This window comes from Fistularia commersonii, chromosome 36 (assembly GCF_037954325.1).
Source record: "Fistularia commersonii isolate RoL2024-O1a breed Wild chromosome 36, RoL_Fcom_v1.0, whole genome shotgun sequence".
Taxonomy (NCBI): Eukaryota; Metazoa; Chordata; class Actinopteri; order Syngnathiformes; family Fistulariidae; genus Fistularia; species Fistularia commersonii.
Window position 1 is genome coordinate 4,268,959 of NC_141319.1, and position 20,132 is coordinate 4,289,090.

Below are 20,132 nucleotides of genomic sequence, written 5' to 3' on the forward strand. Positions count from 1 at the left end.
CGCCGCCGTCCAATCCGTTTCCAAGTCCAAGTCCAAGTCGTTTTTACGTGGGAGAATTCCGCTCCGCTCTCCAGGCGATCGCGACGCCGCGCTTGTGACTTTATCCCGTTTATTTTGACGCTAACGTGAGCGAGCGCTTCTAAAACAGGAAAGGGAGGTTGTTCGGAGTGCAGCCGCCGCCCTCGTGAATGTTTCATGGGCTCGGCCTCGACGAAGCCGGACGCGCGGCGCCTTCCGACCGGAAACTAAACGGGCGAGAGCGCGTGAACATCGCCGGGGTCTAATAATCCCAGATTAACGAAGGAGAGTGGATTGATTTTTAATCGAGGCGCTCCGCTTTACACCAAGAAAGTAGAACAATTCGCTAAACGTCAGATTCCCCGTTAACACGTGAGCACTAGTTATTACAGCGACATCGCTCTTATAGTGAGCTAACTTTCATTAGCGGTACCGCTAATCCTGCAGGGAGGGGGTTGCAGCCAATCCGGGCTGCGATTGGCCATCACATGGCAACATATGTGGCCATGCAAGTATTCACTCCTATCCACTTACACTTATTAACTTTTACAATCATTTATGCGATAAAGTGCAAGGGCCTGCATTTGTTGTGATGTAACAAGACGCATGAGAAAGTTTATCCTGTTATATTGAAACGTAAATGTAGACGCCTGGTTGTTCAAAGAATGTGGAATAAATGTTTTTTTGTTTCTTATAATTAAAGAAATAGGTCATAAGTAATCCAAAAATTCAATAGGAATTGACTTTGAAGGCACACAACATGGACTGAAAACTGGAATTAAATCAATCCAAATTAAACTCATGAAATTTTCTTGGACAATTTCATTTAATAATATATGACCATTCACCCTTTCATTCACACGTCTCTAACCCTATAGAGACATTCATTTGCGCGTCACATAATCACAACCATTCGCTCATCTCACGTCATTCTTAGATCCCGCTAAATGCTGCAGACTCCAAATATTTATATTCCAATTTTTCTATATTGTGAAGACAAAAATAGCAAAACAGCAACCCGACAGCCTGGGCGGGGTTTTTCTTTGTTTGTTTGTTTTTGGACGGACACCTGTGACGGGCTTACAGTGTGTGACTCAACCTCCCGCCACGGTCACATGGTCCGCATTGTCACCCGGAGGGATTTTTCCGTCTCCGGCCCCACGTGTTTTACGCAGCGGAAACCTCAAAGAAGTGCATTAAGTGTTGTGACCCCTTCAAAATAAAGTGTCGGGTGAAAGCAGCCTCCAGGGCTTCTCCCTCCTCTTTAGTCGTGCATCGTTTCAGATGCTTCCCGCGTCGCTTCCCCCTCTTTTACTCGCGTTCCCAATGCTGTCCATTAAGAGCTCTTTTCGGAGTGAATGCATGTGTGTGTGTGTGTGTGTGTGGGTGTGTGTTTGTGTGTGTGTTCATGCATTTCCAATACCGGGTACTGTAAGAAATCAACAAACTAATAATGAGAGTGGCTTCATCCCAGAGAGCGATCCTCACCATCCTGAGCATCATCTGCTCAAGTGTTCAGGATTAAATGGCGTCCACTTATGCAGCGTTGCGGGCGGCGCCGCTGGGGCTTCGGCCTCTTCACAAGAATGTCGCCCGGATTCTGATGCGCAAAAATTCTGGTTTTTCTGTGCGGCGTCGCCATGGGTTTTCCTCCCACAGTCGCGCGGCAGGTTCATGAAATGACCCGGACGTGTGAATGGCTGGATCTTTTTGGCGTGATAATGAGAAAGAATGGTTGTTCGGCTACGTAAAACACGAATGAATGAGTGAGTAAATGGTTGAAGGTCAAAAATGACATATGCATGAGAGAGAGAATGGTTGTATGTTTCTATATGACGAGGGTTCGTTGTTTTGCCCAAGGGCACTTCCACCTTCCGATTTTCCCGACGTGGCCAGTTGTGATTTTGGTATCCCCTCTCTTAAGGCTAAGCTGCTTGCTAACATGTAAAACAGGAAGCAGAGAACAGCAGCTCCTCAAAGGTTACGCCTCGAGCGCTTTTCACGGCCGGGGAAAAAAACCTTGGGCGGGGGGGGAATTCCTCAGAGACGAATATTTTTTCCTCCCGAACCCAGAAGATGAAACGGAGTACCTGTCCGCGTGACGAGCTCCGTCAGCATCCCGTCAGCGGCGCCGAGCTAATTAGGACGGCAGCCAAACGGCTGGCTGAGCTTCTCTTCCTCTCACTCCACTGACTCCGGGCCAGACATACAAACCTCGCGCACACACACAAACACACACACACACACACAGTGAAAATGAATGAATGAATCGAGGTAGGTGGATGAGCGCATGAACACGTCAGCAATAATATGACGAGATCTCACACATGACCTGAAAATACATTTGTTAAACCAAAAGCTGACATAATGTCCTGACAGTAAAGCTCAGAATCCCTTTCCTTCCTTTTACAAACTCAGTAGTAAGCATGAATAAAGACTAAAAATAAACTATATAGAATATAATAGACTGTCATTTCTATAAAAAGAAAAGCTAAATTCATTCATTCGGCGATTACCCTGCACTGGGGGCGCCGGAGCCGGGCGAACCAGGTGCCATGAGGTGCAGGCGCAAAGTATCGTACCACCAAAAGGTAAATTAAATATTTTTAAATTAACTCCATAAAGGCTGCAATGAGTATTAACTGCATGGTGGTCGGTGAACTTCACCTCGGTGGAAAACGGTTGGGGCCGGGATGAGGGCACCGGAGGACCACCGAGTCCGGTGCTGGTGCAAAGATATACAACCTGTGGAAAATAAAAAAAGAAAAGAAAGTAATTCCTCTTTTGCAGTTTAGATATATAGTGTCCTCTGCTCTCTGACGCTCACGCGGGGTGTAAAAAAAACAAAAGATGATGTAACACGGTGTAAAACATGCCTCCCCCTCCTTGGCTCTTTTTTAGGGGTGGGTGGGGGGGGTGCCATGTTGCAGGCAGTCATCAGATTCAAAATGGGGGGGGGGAATAGCCGGGTGGATCTGCCAGAAGACAAAAACACACATTTCTAATATAATAAATATCAGTACTTATAGAGGAACTTGGTACGGCATTGATACACATTAAAATATCAAACCTGGAAGGTTAGATGGAGGCAGATGACTGGCTGTGGCGACGCCCCGAGGGAAGCAGCCGCAAGGAGAAGACGAAGAAGAAGAAGAGCGATAAAAGAATTGCTAGAGAACAATGGAAAGTAATGCGGGATTTTACAAAATATCTAAAATCCACATCAAAAATCCCACATGTGCAGAAATAGAAGGCGCTTAATAGAAGTTGCAGCCGATGTGGGTAAACAATCCGCATCAGATATCATCGGGATATCTCCTTGGATGTTTCCAGAATGGCTAGAAACCGTCCTTTCTTACTCGGGCCGGGGATTGAGCGGAATTATTACGTTGCGCTATGGAAACGTCCACTGTGAGCCGCCGTGCCGTTTTTAAGCAAAAATTCCAGAGACTTCGGCCGGCCGGCTAACTGCACGGGTCATTTCACTTCAACTCCAGCCTGATTTTGGCTGTTGACGCTTTTTTGTTTTCGCCGACAGAAACGTCGACGGTCCGAATCGGATGAGCAGCGTCATCCTTCGGAGTGTAACGGAGCTCGATGAAGGGTCAGAGGCGGCGCCTCTATTTACCCCGATGAGGAGCTGCTCAGTGGTGCATGAAAACATTTTTTTTTTTTCTGTGCGCCACGTCTAACGGGTCTTGCCGCCTTTAGCCTCGACGATAAAAATAACGCGATTTCGCAGCCGTTCGAGATTCTCAAAACGTTATTGGACCAAACCGATCGCGTCATTACGGTTTAACCGGTTTAGCACGGTTGCGTAGCGGGCCCAGAAAAGTAGCAGCATGATGTGTTTTATGTAATCGCTCCTTTCCAGAAGAAGGGAACGGTTTTGCTGACGACAAAACTTTTCCATCCCAACCCACTTCTCCTTCAGGTTGCCTCCACATGCACTCGTGACCAGACCGCTCCTGCCCACCAAGCCGCCAGATTCAGCGCTAAGTTTGGGCAAAACCAACTACTGCAACTGAAAAACCCACCTCAGTGACCCCTGACTTTGAATAATACTTTCACAGAGTAGTTGTACACACCCACTGGCAGCTTCTCCCTGGAGCTCCGTGGTCCTGCAACCCGGCCCCAAGATCCGGCTCCCTTCTGGAGGCCCGAAGCCAGAAAGTCTCTTCACGCCTCCTCGGTTGGGTCTTCCGCCAGGAAACTGCGATGCCGAGGGCCTTCAGGAGCCACCGGTTGGACGCCCTAAGGTTCTTCTGCGTCCACGTTCCACCAGCTGGAAGGGAAACCCTCCACCCAGCAGGTTCGGACAACAGCTTGGACCCTCTGCGTACAACCGGTTCTTCCTTTTGAGGCAACCTGGAACAGTTCGGTTTCTGACCGTTACTAGTAGTGGTGAGGACAATGACGGACTGTGAGGAAGCTGTGGTGACCTGGCGGGGGAACGTCTGAGATCAGCTGCCACTTTCCCCTCGCCTCCTGTCGGAACACGAGAACAATCTGACGGAGTCGCGTCTTATTTAATCTTAGCCCTCATTGTATTGTCGAGTTCACCGTCTTTCCGATCGGCCTGCTCCATCCCTTTTGATGTTAACTTAAAGATATATACGCATTTCTCTTACACAATCGGCATCAAAAGGTACACGCCCACGCACCCGGGCCCGGAGCGCAGAACATGCATGCATGCGCACAGAACCGCGTTGGCACTCCCGCTCCCTTTGAAAACACACGGCAGACGCACGCAGCGGGGCAGGGACATAAGTAATTCAGCGTAGTGTGACACTTTCACGGTCTAATTAGCCCCACTGTTGCAGTAAATACGTCCCAATGACCCTCCAGTTCCTGTTACTCATTAAGTATAGATGGAGCTGCTGGCCGCCCTTTCAAACAAGCAGTCCCCGGATCAGTGGCTTCACGGAACCCTCCAGAACGTCTGGAGACAGAAACTGCATCGTCCGATACCAGCAAGGAATCGGCATCCTTTCCGACAAGGGTGTATGTGCGTGTTGACGATGCAGACTCTGGTGAAGGGGTGATGCGGCACAGCGTCCGCCGAGGCAGACGGCCTGCCGCTTTGCCTTTCACGCCTCGAAGGACGGGGCGTGTGGGGGGGGGGGTTTCCTTCGCTGCTGCGGCTACGGCCGAGGCCAGTCGCCTTCCTCGCTCCCTCACCCATCGGCTGGAGGTCTTCAGCAGCAGCAGGGTGCCCCAGATATGGGAGACCACCACGCCTCCGGCCCCCATCTGGGGCCGAGGGCTCGCCAATGTGGAGCACTACTGACACCTTCTGGACAGAAGAGGTAGTGGAGCATGGAAGGGGAACGGTGCCTTCAAGACTTAAAGCATACAAGTCCAGAGGATTCTGGTAACTTCTGTTATATATCATTCACTTTGTTACCGTCGAGCGAATTTCCTCTAATCTTTTAAAACGGTTCTTGCTTAATTCATAAAAATATAAATTCTTATGAATTAAGGTAATTTCTGGATGACTTTTAGATACCACTTTGCGGAGTAGCCAATTTACTCGCAGCAACTCCCGACAAATTTAAAAACAAATGTATTTCCCGAGGAGAGTCGTGACCACCTCTTAAGTGAAAAACAACTTGCGCAACACCAAGGCCTCTTGCTCTTTAAAACAATTAAAGGTTTATCTACAGAGGAAATCTGACCAATTAGCCTCTCAACTGATTGACCCGAAACCTCCACCGCACCGCGGCACCCGATCAATAGCTCAGATAGATTAATCAAAGCCCGGCGTCAGCCACAGGACAACCTCTCGGGGGCTAGCAGCCGGACACTCCCACCCCCGAGGAACTTGACATCGGCGGAGATTCGGGATCAATACCAGTGTGATGTATTAATCCCGTGAGTGGCCCTTTGGCAGTCATGGGGGGGCTGCGGCTGGAAGGTTGATCAGCACCAAAAAGGACAAAATCAGCACCTTCTTTTACAGTTTTTAAGGGGTGACCTTGGGTTGAGCAGCGTTAAGGACTCTCTCAGGCTTGGCCAAATCAAAGCGAGTATTCAACTACAAAAGTAGCAGCTCCACTCGGACTAAAGGGACAGCTTACGTCAGGGAATATGCAGATTTGATTTATTTCAATGGGCGCTACATGTAGGAATATCGACACAAAGCGATAAGAGGACCCTCGTGTAACTGCCTACAGCAGAATCTGTGGTTTACAACCATTCACTCGTTCATTCACGACATAGACATGCAACATTCATTCACTCACTCACTCACTCATCATACGAACATATAACTATCAGATGAAGATATAACTATTCACTCCCACGTTACAGACATACAACCATACTCACTCATTCAAATATATAGAAATAAGACCATTCACTCATTCACGTGTCATATGGGGAAATATCTGTCATCCACACATCAGACATACAACATTCATTCATTCACATCATATGAAAATGTAACTATTCACATGTTAGATATACAGCCAGTCATTCACTTATTCACACGTCTGACATACAAGATTCACTCCATATACATATAACCATACACTCACTCATTCATTCACAAATATATAGAAATGCAACCATTCACTCACTCACATGCCATATAGAGAAATATAACTACATTCACACGTCAAAGACATACAACATTCATTCACTCCTACATCATACGGACATATAACTATTCACAGCCATTCACTAACTTATTCACACGTCAGACTTACAACATTCACTCACACATCATATGGACATAAAACCATCCGCTCACTCATTCACACATTGACATACAACCTTCATTGCCTCGCTCTAATCCACACATCATATGGACTTACAACCATTCACTCAGTCAGACATGTTCATATGATCATGGTGTGAGTGAAGGAATGTTGTATAACTATTCACCCACATGTTAGACACACAACCATTCACTCACTCATTCACAATATATAGAAATACAACATTCACACACTCATCATCATATGAACATAAAGGCATTCACTCACACATTACACACAACCATTCATACAGCATAGACAGTCATTCACACATCATATAGAAATACAACCATTCACTCATTCATACATCATAATGCCATCCATCCATACATCCACTCATTCCAATGTCAAACAGAGACCCATTACTCTCATTCACAGGTTTGAGTTTGACCTCACACTAACAAGAAGATCATGGAAACTCCACACAGAGAAGAATCAAACCTTCTTGCTGCGCGGCGGATGAATTTATAAACCTTTTCAAAAGTGATCGGATTAATTTATAAACCTTTTTCAAAGGTGATCCCTCCCATCCCCGCCGTCCGACGTCCCGCCTTCCATCTCGGACGCGTTGGTTCACAGTGTGGACTCTGGTCTCGTGGTACAAACAGAATCTTTAATGAGCTGTACATGCATTGGCACAATGTCACATGGTTTTCTCTGGATCTCTGACATTTGAAAAAAAAAAAAAAAAAAAAAACACAAACAAAACACAGAAAACAGGAATCGTAATGCATATAAAAAGGTAAAAGTAGAAAAACGGAACAATGGAAATACACAGTGTGGCGCCACGTTAGGCTTGGAAGGTGCTCCGTCCTGACGCGGGGGGGGGGAGGGAGCACCTTTGGGGTTTTACAGTGCTGCTGGCGGGGAAACGCGACGGGAGACGGTGGCGCCGGGAATACGACCGAGAGCGGGAGAAGCTTTGCTGGGACGGATCGCCGAGGGTGACGCAGGCTGGCCTGTGACAAAGAAATTGTAAGGAATACGGCACTGCATCGGCCTCACGTCTCAACCACCACCCGACAGGTCGGCCTGCGGGGCAGCCAGCCAATGAAAGCCCGGGAAAGCCTGGGCACTTGAGACGCAAACATCATGCACAGGAACCCTCCTAAACAAGGGTGTTATAACCCCGCCCTCCCTCTCACACACACACACACACACACACAAACACACACACACAGGGTTTCTTAGTGCTCTGGGGTGAACAATTACACAGAACACACCAAGAGATGAACGCTCACGATCAATTTCCCCAAGATGCGTCGCTTTTCATCCTCAACGTTCTTTTCATAGTCCAACGGGATAAAAAAAAACATACAAATTTTAAAGACACGTTACATTATTTTAAGGGACGCTGCACGTGATAGGAGCTTTTACAGCACAGCCTTGGAATTCTGAGCCCCGTCGAAGAATCGGTAATTCAGTCGTTCATTCAAGGCAGTAGAAATACAACCGCTCACTCACTCGTTCACAATCAACCTTTTTGGTCAGTGAGAGGCATCTGGGAGAACCATGACAACAACGCGCCCCAATAATTGGGACTCTTTAAAAAAAAAAAAAAAAAAGTGCTTTTTGAGGTGAACACTTTTTTTTAAAGGACCAAATGGAACTTGAGAACCCGCAGCAAGTTCTGGAGGAGGTGTGTCCTTCAAAAAGTGTACTATTATATAAATACATATTCTGTGACGTAAAGGTGTTCTACTATTTCACTTCAACTTCCTGTTTGAGGATCAAAACGTGCTCTGATTGGTCTCTGATCCATGAGAAAAAGAGAACCTCATAAGCTTAAATAAAAGTTAATATGCATTTTCCAGGACAACAAATGACTGATTGGATTTGTAAAGGCGGGGAGGCCTGCCGGCTGTTTCCTGGAAGAATATTTTACATTTTTTGATTCATCCTGTCATGAGTTCTGGTGCCGAACCGGGAATTTTATTAATTTTGTATTTAAAAAAAAAAAAAAGAAAAGACCGTATCTTCTCACTGGGCTCCCTGGGGATCCAAACACAGATTTGCTGGCTCCGTGGAGCAGAGACTTCAAGTCAAGGGGAAAAACTAAAAGGTGCAGAGTCAGTTTTTCCCTAAATCGAGAGAGCGCCTCCACCCCCTCCTGCTTTCGCACAGTCGCTGACCGGCGCTGATCCGGGATCTGCTCTTTCCGGCAGAGGCCCCGTCGCCTCTCAGGGGTTTGGAAAGCACGCCGCCGAGCTCTTAGCTTCACAGTCCTTCAGCACTCCGGCGTTTTCCTTTCCGTCTGAATTTTTTTTTTTTTTTCTTAGCAGCACTTGGCGTTTCGATCTCCGTTCCAGAGAAAATTACACTTTGTGACTTTTTTTTTGCCGTTTGCCTTTTTCAGGAATATTAACATACGTACATATTTACAGAGGCAACCGTCCCCTCGAAGGGACGTCGCTGCGTTCAAGACAAGCTTATCTTCTTTTATACAGAGAGAGAACTAAGGTGTGAGTATTGTTTGAGGTGTATGTGTATGTGTAGTTTCATACAAGCAAGCATGTACAAGGATACAGCATCAAAAAAAAAACATGGCAAACCAGTGTGTGTGTGTGTGTGTGTGTGTGTGTGTGTGTGTGTGTGTGTGTGAGTGTGTGTGAGAGTCCTTATGAGTGTTTGATCGTGTATTTGCCTTTCTGCAGCTGGGAGATGTACAGCTTTGACTTGGTGCCGTCCAGCCGCTTGAACCAGACCTCGTCGTTGTTGACGGTGGTGATGACGGCACTGGCGTGACAGAAAGCAAAACAAAAAAGGTTCAACTTGGAAGAAATATCAAGAGAGACACCACAAAACTTCAGGTACGACAAAGAGGGGGGCCATGGGCACGAGGCCGACGCAAACCACATCCCTATTCGTTAGTAAACACGCAACGGTCCGATGTTTGTTATCACATCACAAGATGCGTGTGTTAGCTTGTGCTAATGATGCACTTAATTTTTAACATCGAAAGCTGCGGCTGGAAAGAGTGTGTGCTGTGGACGAGCGTCTTTCAGCGCCTGGGCACACCTCGTCGGGTACTCGTCCTTCCTATTGATGCAGATGGCCTGTCCTCTGGAGTACCACTGGTTGTCGTAGAACAGCCGGCCGTCCTCGTAGCGCGCCACGTGGTGATGCCGCTCAGGCTTCGCCGCCGGGACTGCGGCGGAGAGAAAAGGGGCGTTACCGGCCGCTGCGCTTCGGCCAAATTACTGCCGTAAACACGGGAGCTCTTACCGTCCACCTTCACTCTGTGTGGGCCGATGGACGCCATCGCCTGCGGGTTCAGAAGACACAAACACACACACCGGAACAGATCAAAACACAGCCTGCGACGAAGCACGTGGTGCTTGTGTTCAGAGAAATACCTTTCGTATTGCGGTCCAGTCTTCAAGGATGTCCAGGTCTTGCAGCATGTAAACAATATAAGGCCGTGATAGAGAGGTTAAAGAACAACTGAACGATCAGCTGGGTTAAAACAAAAAAGATTGCGGGAGAACTATTAGCTTTTCCTCAATTTCCATATCGGGTCTGATCAATATTTACACTGAATAAAATTGTTTGAATGCGAACATTCTCTCGGCAGACCATCATTACCCAGCGCTAGTAGGCTAACAATAGCCTGTTAGCCCACACCTGGAGAGCGAGGGACAGCTAGCCACTGCAGCGTTCACATTAGCGACAGACAAAAATAGAATTCAACGTTTGACTGGTAGCACCTGGTTTTAAATCCATTATTTAAGCATCAAATTTTAATGCGTCGGCCAGGCGGCTGGAAACATTTACCCCCGGGAGTCGCTGAGGTGCCAGATCAGAACAGCTGACGCAAGAAAGAAAAGAAAAAGAAAAAAAGGATATCCGAAACAACAACGGGCTTTTTCTTTTTCAGCGGGCAGAATGGGTCTTTTTTCTTGTTTTTCCGGGAATGCAGTCCATCGTTCCATAACTCTGGAAAGCAGAGAGAGAGACAAGACAGAGATGATCAAGATAAATCTTTTTTTGTAATTCAGGACCTTTTGGCAAGATGGAAATCAAAGATTCTCAGCAAAACCATTTACCCCCAAAGATTGTTTTTTTTAAACTTGCTCGACTGAAAATCTTTTTTTAACACAACCGGGCTGTCAGCCTCTTTCTAGGAATCGCCGCCTGCTACCTCAGGATCATCCTGACCATGTTACAAACATTTCCTAGAAGCGCTCGCTCTCCACCTCGGGTTTGTTTTCGTTAAAACATGTCGTCTCTTTGAACTCTTTCCATTTAAAAAAATTAATTAAAAACTACATTCAGAGCAACTTCATGATGAAGAATTCATAGGACGTGTTCTGATGCGAGCCATCAGAACATGATGATGAATCACATCTTTTTTTGGACTGGGAAAAGAGCGCAGGGATTATTTGTGCAGGGAAACATGTACATTGTACAGGGAAACATGTTCCCAGACTGTAAACATAACATTAAACACTTTGATTCTTGAGTATTGAATATACACATACATATATATATATATATATATATATATATATATATATATATATATATATATATACATATATATATATATACATATGAACTACCAGTACATATGAACCCACACACACACGCGCACGCACGCACGCACGCACGCACGCACGCACGCACACACACACAAAGTAAATACTTTTTGATGAGGAAGGAAAATATAATTTTCTTATTGATCTTGTGCAGTATTCTAATTTTCCGGGACACTGAATTTTGAATTTTCATTATCTGTAAGCCACCATCATCGTCGAAACTTCAAGAGATACAGTCTTGAAATATGTCACACTATGAGTAATAAAAAAAATAAATAAATAAATAAAATATATATATATATATATATATATATATATATATATATATATATATATATATAAATATTTATATATAATACATGGGTTTCAATTTATAAAAATACTGAACTTTTTCATGATATTCTAATATATATACATATATAAACAAACACAAACACACACACATATACTGTACATATACACATATGTGTATATATATATATGCATAATTACACATATATGTATATATACACATGTATATGTATATGTATACATATATATATGAACACACACGTATATGTGTGTATATATATGTGTGTGTATATACACAAACACACACATGTATAAGTTTACACATACATGTATATATGTATAAAACACTTGACCTATCAGCTGGATTTGTGCCTAAATCGATGATGTTTCTTAATTTCTCTGCTCTTGTGATACAGTTACTACTGTCATTATTATTATCAACTATTCAGTATATGAACTACTTCAGTTTCTGACATTCCAGCTGATCTAATGAACCCGGTCGCTTGGTTTTCAGCTGCAGCGCTCTCTGGTACCTGACGTGATGTCGATGCTGTGTCGGTCTTCCTCCAGGCGTCTTATCTTCTCCTCCAGCTCACTCTGCACCGTGTCGAACAGCAGCAGCTTCTCGCTCTGGAGGACACAAAGCCGCGAGGGTCAGGCCGAGCAGGAGGCATCAGGACGCCGTGGTTCACAAAAGCGCGTGCGCGGAACAGATCTGCTGGGCTACAGAAATGGAAGCTGAGCGAGACTTCTCACCTCCCAGTGCTGACATGCAGCCTGGATCTCACAGTCGTATTTGTTCTTCACCGACTCCAAGCACAGCTCCCTGTAGATCCCTGCAAGGTGTACGAGTGTGAGGGCACCGGCAGGACGGACGAAGATTTGTTACACATGGAGCTATGATCACATTGGAGGACCGACCTGCCACTTTGGTCCTGATCTGCATGTTCTCCTGCAGGTTGGCCAAGGGTTCCAGATATTCCTGAGCGCATCCGGCCATCACTTCCTGTAGCTTGATGTCCACCTGGCTCAGGCGCTCCTTGTACAACCTCAAGAGAAACGGAGCGTTTCTAATTCAGAAAGTGCGGCGAATATTACAGACCTTATAGCCCAGTGGACCCGAGGGACATTAGATGGCTCAGCGGGGCGAAACCTCTCACGCGCTGGGTCTAAGCTGCTTTCGGATTCCTATCAAATATTCAGCTGCAGGTTGCAAACTGACAGAGTTGAGATGTGTTAGGCTACATCTCCAGTCAAACAGAGCTGTCAAAATAGACTAACTACATTATTTAACGCCTGGGTAGTGATCGGTTTCTTTTCATCATGCTGGATTAGAAGCCTTAGGGAAAGCAGCAAGTATTTAGAGGTTAATCTATTTCCCAATAACATTTTGCACTTTGTTCTAATGCAGCCTCAGGGCGGCATGGGCCAGTGTCTCCCTGAGCCGGTCGGTCCCTAGCCCGGGTAAATGCAGAGGGTGGCGTCAGGAAGGGCATTCGGCGTAAAACCTTTGCCAAAATCAAACATGCAAATCAATCATAATAACCGGATCATTCCGGATCGGTCGAGGCCCGGGTTAACAACGACCGCCATCGGTACCGATGACCTACAGGGAACCAATGGAAACTGGGTTACTGTAGGACAAAGAAGGAAAGGAGGAAGGCGTGTTCGGAAGCAGAGAGAAGAGGAAAGGCAAGAGTCTGGGACTGAGAGTAGGGACTTTGAATATCGGGACTATGACAGGAAAAAGTAGGGAGTTGGTCGACGTGATGTAGAGAAGGAAGGTGGATATACTGTGTGTCCAGGAGACCAGGTGGAGAGGTAGTAAGGCTAGCAGCTTAGGAGCAGGCTTTAAGTTGTACTATTATGGTACTGACAAGAAGAGAAATGGAGTAGGAGTTATCTTGAAGGAGGAGTTTGTTAGGAACGTTCTGGAGATGAAAAGAATGTCAGACTGATGAGTCTGTATCTGGAAATTGAAGGTGTGATGCTCAATGTTGTTTGTGACTATGCCCCGCAGGTGGGATGTGAATCTGAAGAGAAGGAGAAGTTCTGGAACGAGTTAGATGAAGTGATGCAAAATATCCCCAGATATGCGAGAGTGGTAATTGGAGCAGACTTCAATAGACATGATGGTAAAGACAATCGAAGGGATGAAGAAGTGATGGTCAGATTTGGTGTAGAGGACAGAAACGCAGAGGGACAGATGATGGTAGGTTTCGCAGAAAGGATGGAAATGGCGGTAGTGAACACTTTTTTCCAGAAAAGACGGGAACATAGGGTAACTTATAAGAGCGGAGGTAGGGGCAAGCAGGTAGGCTATATCTTGTATAGACGAGGTAACCTGAAAGAGATCAGTGACTGCAAAGTAGTCATAGGTGAGAGCATAGCCACACAGAATAGGATGGTGGTTTGTAGGATGACTCTGGTAACAAGGAAGATCAAGAAGACAAAGGCAGAGCAGAGGACAAAGTGGTGGAAGCTGAAAAGGGAGGAGTGTTGTGTGGTTTTAAGGGAGGAGTTGGGAGAGACTCTGGGTGGTCAGATAGAGCTTCCAGATGATTGGACAACTACAGCTAGTGTTATCAGGGAGACAGGTAGGGGAGAACTTGGTGTGTCATCTGGAAAGTAGATAAGAAGACTTGGTGGTGGAATGAGGAAGTGCAGGAGTATCTACAGAGAAAGCGGTTAGCAAAGAAGAAGTGGGACACTGAGAGGACTGAAGAGAACAGACAGGAGTACAGGGAGATACAATGTAAAGATAGAGGTAGCAAAGGCAAAACAAAAGGACGTACGATGACCTGTATGCTCGGTTACAGGTTGGTTCTATACAGGTTGGCAAAACAGAGAGATAAAGATGGAAAGGATGAACAATAGGTCCAGCTGATTAAGGATAGAGAGGGAAATGTATTGACAGACACTAGAAGAGTGATGAGAGGATGGAAAGAGTACTTTGAAGAGCTGATGAATGTGGAAAATGAAAGAGAGGCAAGGATAGAAGAGGTGACTATTGTAGACCACAAAGTAGCACAAATTACTAAAAGTGAAGTGAGGAAGGCATTGAAGAGGATGAGGAGTGGAAAGGCAGTGGGTCCTGATGAGCGGTACAGTTTCTGACTAGATTATTCAACAGGATCTTAGAGAGTGAGAAGATGCCTGAAGAATGGAGAAGAAGTTTGATAAGCCAGAGCGAGCTGCACTGTGTTTTTGTGGACCTAAAAAAAGCATGAGAGAGGGTGCCAAGAGAGGAGCTCTGGAATTGTATGAGGAAATCTGGAGTGGCAGGGAAGTATGTTAGACTGGTGCAGGACATGTATGCTAGCTGTGAGACACTGATACGGTGTGCTGTAGCGGTAACAGAGAAGTTCAAGGTGGAGGTGGGACTCCATCAGGGATCAGCTCTGAGCCCCCTCTTGTTCGCAATGGTGATGGATAGGCTGACAGATGAGGTTAGACAGGAATCCCCATGGACCATGATGTTTTCAGATGACATTGTGTTCTGTAGCAGCAAACAGGTAGAGGAAAATCTAGAGAGGTGGAGGTATGCGCTGGAAAGGAGAGGAATGAAAATTAGTCGCAGCAAGACAGAATATGTGTGTGAATGAGAGGAACTCGGGTGGAACGGTGAGGCTACAGGATGAATAAGACAGTGGTGAGACCAGGGATGCTTTATGGCCTAGAAACAGTTCCATAGACAAAAAGACAGGAGGCAGAGCAAGAGGTTGCAGAAATGAAAATGCCAAGGTTCTCATTAGGAGTGACGAGGATGGATAGGATCGGGAATGAGTCAATCAGAGGAACAGCACCTTAGATTTTTGGAGAGAAGGTCAGAGAAGCCACCCTGAGATGGTTGGGTCATGTACAGTGGAGGGAGAGTGAATATATTGGTAGACGGATGCTGGAATTGGAGTTGCTAGACAGGAGGTCTCGAGGAAGACCAAAGAGAAGATTTATGGACGTAGTGAGAGAGGATATGAAGGTAGTTGGTGTGAGAGGAGGACACAGAGAATAGGGTTAGATGGAGAAGGTTGATTCGCTGTGGCGACCCCTGAAGGGAAAAGCCAAAAGGAGAAATCTAAGAAGATTTCGCACTTTATTCTGAGCTCCTCAAATGAAAATCAGCTGAAAGGTGCTTTATAGGACGGAAACAGAATAAAAGCAGTCAACAGATTATAATGGGGGCAGTGGCGCAGTGGTTAGCTCTTCCGCCTCACAGCAAGAAAGTCCCTGGTTGGATTCCGAGAGGGGGCTTTTCTGTGTGTGGTTGTGTCTCAACAGCTTCCCCCAGATTATCTGGGGATAATGAGATGGGGCAGGCTTGAGTGCCCCCGCAACGCTGAGTGCAAAATAAGCGGTATAGATAATGAAAGAATGAAAATCCAAGAAGCTCAAATGTCGAAAGGAGTGAATAGTGCTTTTCTCTGTATGAGGTGTAAATGAATGAATGGAAGGTTGTATAGCTCTAAATGACTAGATAGTTGGAAGACTCTATCAGGACATGAATGGTTGCATGTCGCAATATGATTTGTGAATGAGAGTGAAAGGTTGTGTCTCTACGTGTGTGTGTGAATGACTGAATGATTGTATGTCTATATGACACATAGACATGATGGCGTGAATGGGTGTATGTCTCTACATGACATGAGAATGAGAGCGTGAATAAATGAGTGAATGGTTCTAGTCTCTATTTGACATGAATAAATGAGTGAATCCTATCTCTATATGTGATGTGTGAATGAATAGTTGCACATCTACCTGACATGAGAATAAGAGTGACTAGTTGTATATCTCTATATGGGGCCCTGTGATTGGGCAGCCAGTCCAGGGTTGAACCCCACCTCTCAATCAACGACAGCTGGGATTGGCTGCTGCATCCCCTGGCATCCTGGGCACGGGGTAATGATAAGATAATGAATGAACGAATGAATGAATGACATTCTCATGACACATTGACGATACGACCATATGCTCGATTAATATAATTTACAAACAATTACATTAGTAAGGGAATGAAGGGGATTATTGAAACAAGTGTAGGAGCCCGTGTAGTTTAAACAAAAGCCCACACTTGAGATGTTCGCTGCCTTTTTGGATGTTATTGTATTTCCAGATGGGACGCTGTCAGAAGGTGGTGGGGAAGGCCTCTTACTGCTCCTTCAAGTCCGTGAACTGTTTCTCCAGGGTGGTCATCTCGTCTAGACACTCCATCCTCCTCCTCTCGCAGTCTTCATCATCCATCTCTGTTCGCACAGAAAGGGGGAAAAGCACGACAGATTTGGCGTCACTTTTACATCACCGGTGACACTCACCTCTCACTCCAACCGCTGGAGCTACATTCAAGTGACAACTCGTTTTTGACCCATATGAACTCATATTTGACAAATTCGGTAAAAAAAAAAATCGTGTGTATTTATGTGAAGGTTGATTTTAAAGGCCTATTTTTGCCCACCCGAGCTGTCTCCATCTTCGGATACAGACGTGCTAACAGTGTCCTCCTCGTCAGTGCTGCTGCCGTCTTGATCGGGAAAATCCACCTCCATTTCTTCGTGGTTGCTTTCTTTCTTTTCGCGGGAGTGAACCGGCATCGCGGATGTCCGACGAGGCGACTCTGGCGTGGCGGCAATGCCGTTAGTTGTTATTTTATCACACCGGCTACGGAGGTACTTTTAGCCCGGACAGCTAACCGGTTAGCTACACCGCATCCAGACAGCTGGAAACACAAACATGGCCTCCGACAGCCAATCAGAATTTGTCCTACTTTGTCTGACCAATCAAATGTCAGTATGTATAAACCTAGCAGCTACAGAGGAGACTTTTGGAACTTGTAGTTTTTGGTGGAATATATATATTTTTAGACGCTTTCACTAAACTTTAACATTTCTGTGCTTTTCAATACAATTATTTATCCTTTTTTCTGAATTCATGATACCATGAATGACTATATGCAGTCAAAACTACAACTTTTCAAAACTGTTTTAATATAAATGAAGACAAATCACAGTATAAATAAAAAACAGTCACGATCCAAAGTGAGACAGATAGTCTAAAATTACACATTACCTTAGAAATCCGAAAAATGATAATGTTATTCAAGTAAAAGTTCAGTAATAATCCCAGTATAGTCAATGGAATTTTGTGTTTATTCCACTTATTATTATAGGCAAATGACTTTTGGTAGCCAATTGATGTACAGCCAAATTTAAAGTCCTTCAGTGGATTCATAGTATCTTTACAATAAGATATAATATAATATAATATCTAAATGGTTTGTATTTGTTATTATTGCAATTTAAACAGAATGTTACGATTCATTTTCAAGACGCTATCTGTAAAGCAAGTAAAGCTGATGAATGAATCCATTGCAAAACATTTATTTCTAAAAGGAATATATGCGCTGAAAATACATTCTCACATAGATTCACATTGAAATTCTACTTCTTTGCACGACATGAGAGAATATACATTTCCATGACACATTGGTTCAGTTAAGTGTTTTCTTTAGTGGGCCTTATTTGAAATTGACCGTGAGCTACGGTATGTTTTAAGAGCAAATAAAGTGATATAAAAATACATTGCTTCAACCCTTTGTGTTGGAAGAATGTGTTTAGCTCCACAAGTTAGGAATTCAATTTTCATCCCTGGCTGTCAGTGTCAATTTGGTGTTGTCAGATGGGATCACTGAGTTGATTTTGTGCCGCGCTTCGGGCAGAATGTCGAATTTCACGGCCAAAACACCCAGCCGGAGGGACGCGCCGAGGGCGTGCCAGATATTCAAGAACCGACGGCTAGTTGATTTCCAGCGCCCAGGAGTCCGGGCTGCAGCTGTGCAGAGAGGGGCGGCTAAAAGTCTATCCAGGTGCTGCAGAATCCTTTCCTCGATGAGAGCTCAGGGATGCTTAGAAATTTACTGCGCAAGGCAAGAGGCACACTTCATGGTGTTTTCTGTCAACACAAAATATTTCCAATAACTAACCGTTAATTTTAACCGCTTTCAAACCTATTATCCGACTGTCTTCCGACCTTGCTACAAAGCACTTTGGCATGCTTTTGCTGGAAATGCTGTTCTATAACTCATCGTCATGTATGAATAAGTTGAAGAATCGTTTGGATTGAATGATGAATGATCTCCACTATGACGCACTTTCATCCTTACATTATTTTCCACCTTAAAGTTGGCTGTGAGAAGTCTCCTTTCCCAAGCTTGAAGCAAGGTCCGACTTGGTCATATCTAGCGTGCACGTCTAAGACGGGGCGGCCCGGCGGTTACCAAGAAAGTCCCTGGTCCGATTCCCCGTGTCTGCAAGGGTTTCCTCCAGGGTCTTTGGTTTCTTCCTAGAGTCCAAAAACATCGGAGACACCGGAGACCTTAGATTGCCCAGATATGTGACTGTTTTTTACTGTACGTCTCTATATGTGGCGACTGGTCCGGGGAGAACCCTGCCTCTCGGTCAATCACGGCTGCAGGATAAGCAGTGTGGGAACTGAATCTGAATCAATCAGAATACTTCATTGATCCCCCAGGGGGGAAACTGCTTTTCGTTGAAAGCAGCTTCTGCTGCAGAGTCAATTCGGGAAGAATCAAAATAGAACTCTATACAAAAGAAATGAAAAAGAACAGTAAAGATTGAAATAAACAAATAAAAAGTATGTGAAAATATATGTAACGTATATACATGTTCATTTACAAGTGTATGTTTATGGTTACATGTAGTAATTATGTGTATAAGTAGGGGTAAAAACATTTATTGCACAGAAGATAATGGAACTATTGCATATACGGAGAATTATTGTACATGCTGACTCCACCGACAGCCAACTGACACTCAGAGTGAGGATTTATACAACCTGATGGCTGCCGACGGGAATGATTTGGCGCCCGGTGGTGCGTCGTGGATTCAGTCATCAATAACAAATAGTCACGGATGACTATCTGACGAGGTCAAATGTCAAATTGTAAACAAAAACCGAAAGTTTCGATTGGTTAATCGTGTTTCTTTGCATGTCGCTCGGAGGATGTTAAATCCATAATTTGCAGCTGGGGGATGGGGGGGGGGGGGGGTTACCTGCCAACCTGCTACCTGTAATTCGCATTTCAGCCACAGGAGGTCAAGATATCTGGAACAGCTCTGGTGGAAACGTCCTCTAATTCTGTAGCTCAAACCTGCAACAGAAACTACAAGGGGCCATAAATAAAAAGGAAAACATATGCAATAATGAAAGTAAAAAAAGAACATATAAATGAGTATGAATGGAAGAATGTGGTCATACTCGGGGGGTGTGTGTGTGTGCGAAATGATGCACACTGTGTGACACCTTTCTGTTTCTAATGAATGAAAAGGGTCAAAGAATAGAAACCAAAATGTCAGAAAGGGTCGACGCGCTTTGGATTCTGAAAAGAGTGTCACTGGTTTTTGTGTCGGCAGACGTAAAGAGCACAGAATGAGTATCAGCGAAGCTGTGACGGGTTTTACTCAGTCGACAGCGGTTTGTCTCGTAACCTCACTATTTCCGTTGGTTGTGCAGC

The 20,132-nt window shown here is 45.0% G+C and overlaps 1 protein-coding gene and 1 long non-coding RNA gene across 2 annotated transcripts; both read right to left on the minus strand.

Annotated features, from left to right (window-relative positions):
* Positions 1-9,038: 9,038 nt before the first annotated feature.
* LOC147213393 (breast cancer metastasis-suppressor 1-like protein-A) lies at positions 9,039-17,307 on the minus strand. The gene is made up of 10 exons (XM_086143313.1): positions 17,058-17,307; positions 16,758-16,848; positions 12,530-12,657; positions 12,365-12,444; positions 12,142-12,238; positions 10,626-10,715; positions 10,136-10,200; positions 10,005-10,044; positions 9,798-9,927; positions 9,039-9,515 (listed from the first exon to the last, which is right to left on the minus strand). Exons 1-10 carry the CDS (start codon positions 17,191-17,193, stop codon positions 9,398-9,400), a joined length of 975 nt encoding a protein of 324 aa, XP_085999439.1. The 5' UTR covers positions 17,194-17,307; the 3' UTR covers positions 9,039-9,397.
* Positions 17,308-18,057: 750 nt separating this feature from the next.
* Positions 18,058-19,720, minus strand: LOC147213394 (uncharacterized). The gene is made up of 3 exons (XR_015104514.1): positions 19,687-19,720; positions 18,762-18,940; positions 18,058-18,550 (listed from the first exon to the last, which is right to left on the minus strand). It is a non-coding gene; the product is annotated as an uncharacterized LOC147213394 (long non-coding RNA).
* Positions 19,721-20,132: the final 412 nt, after the last annotated feature.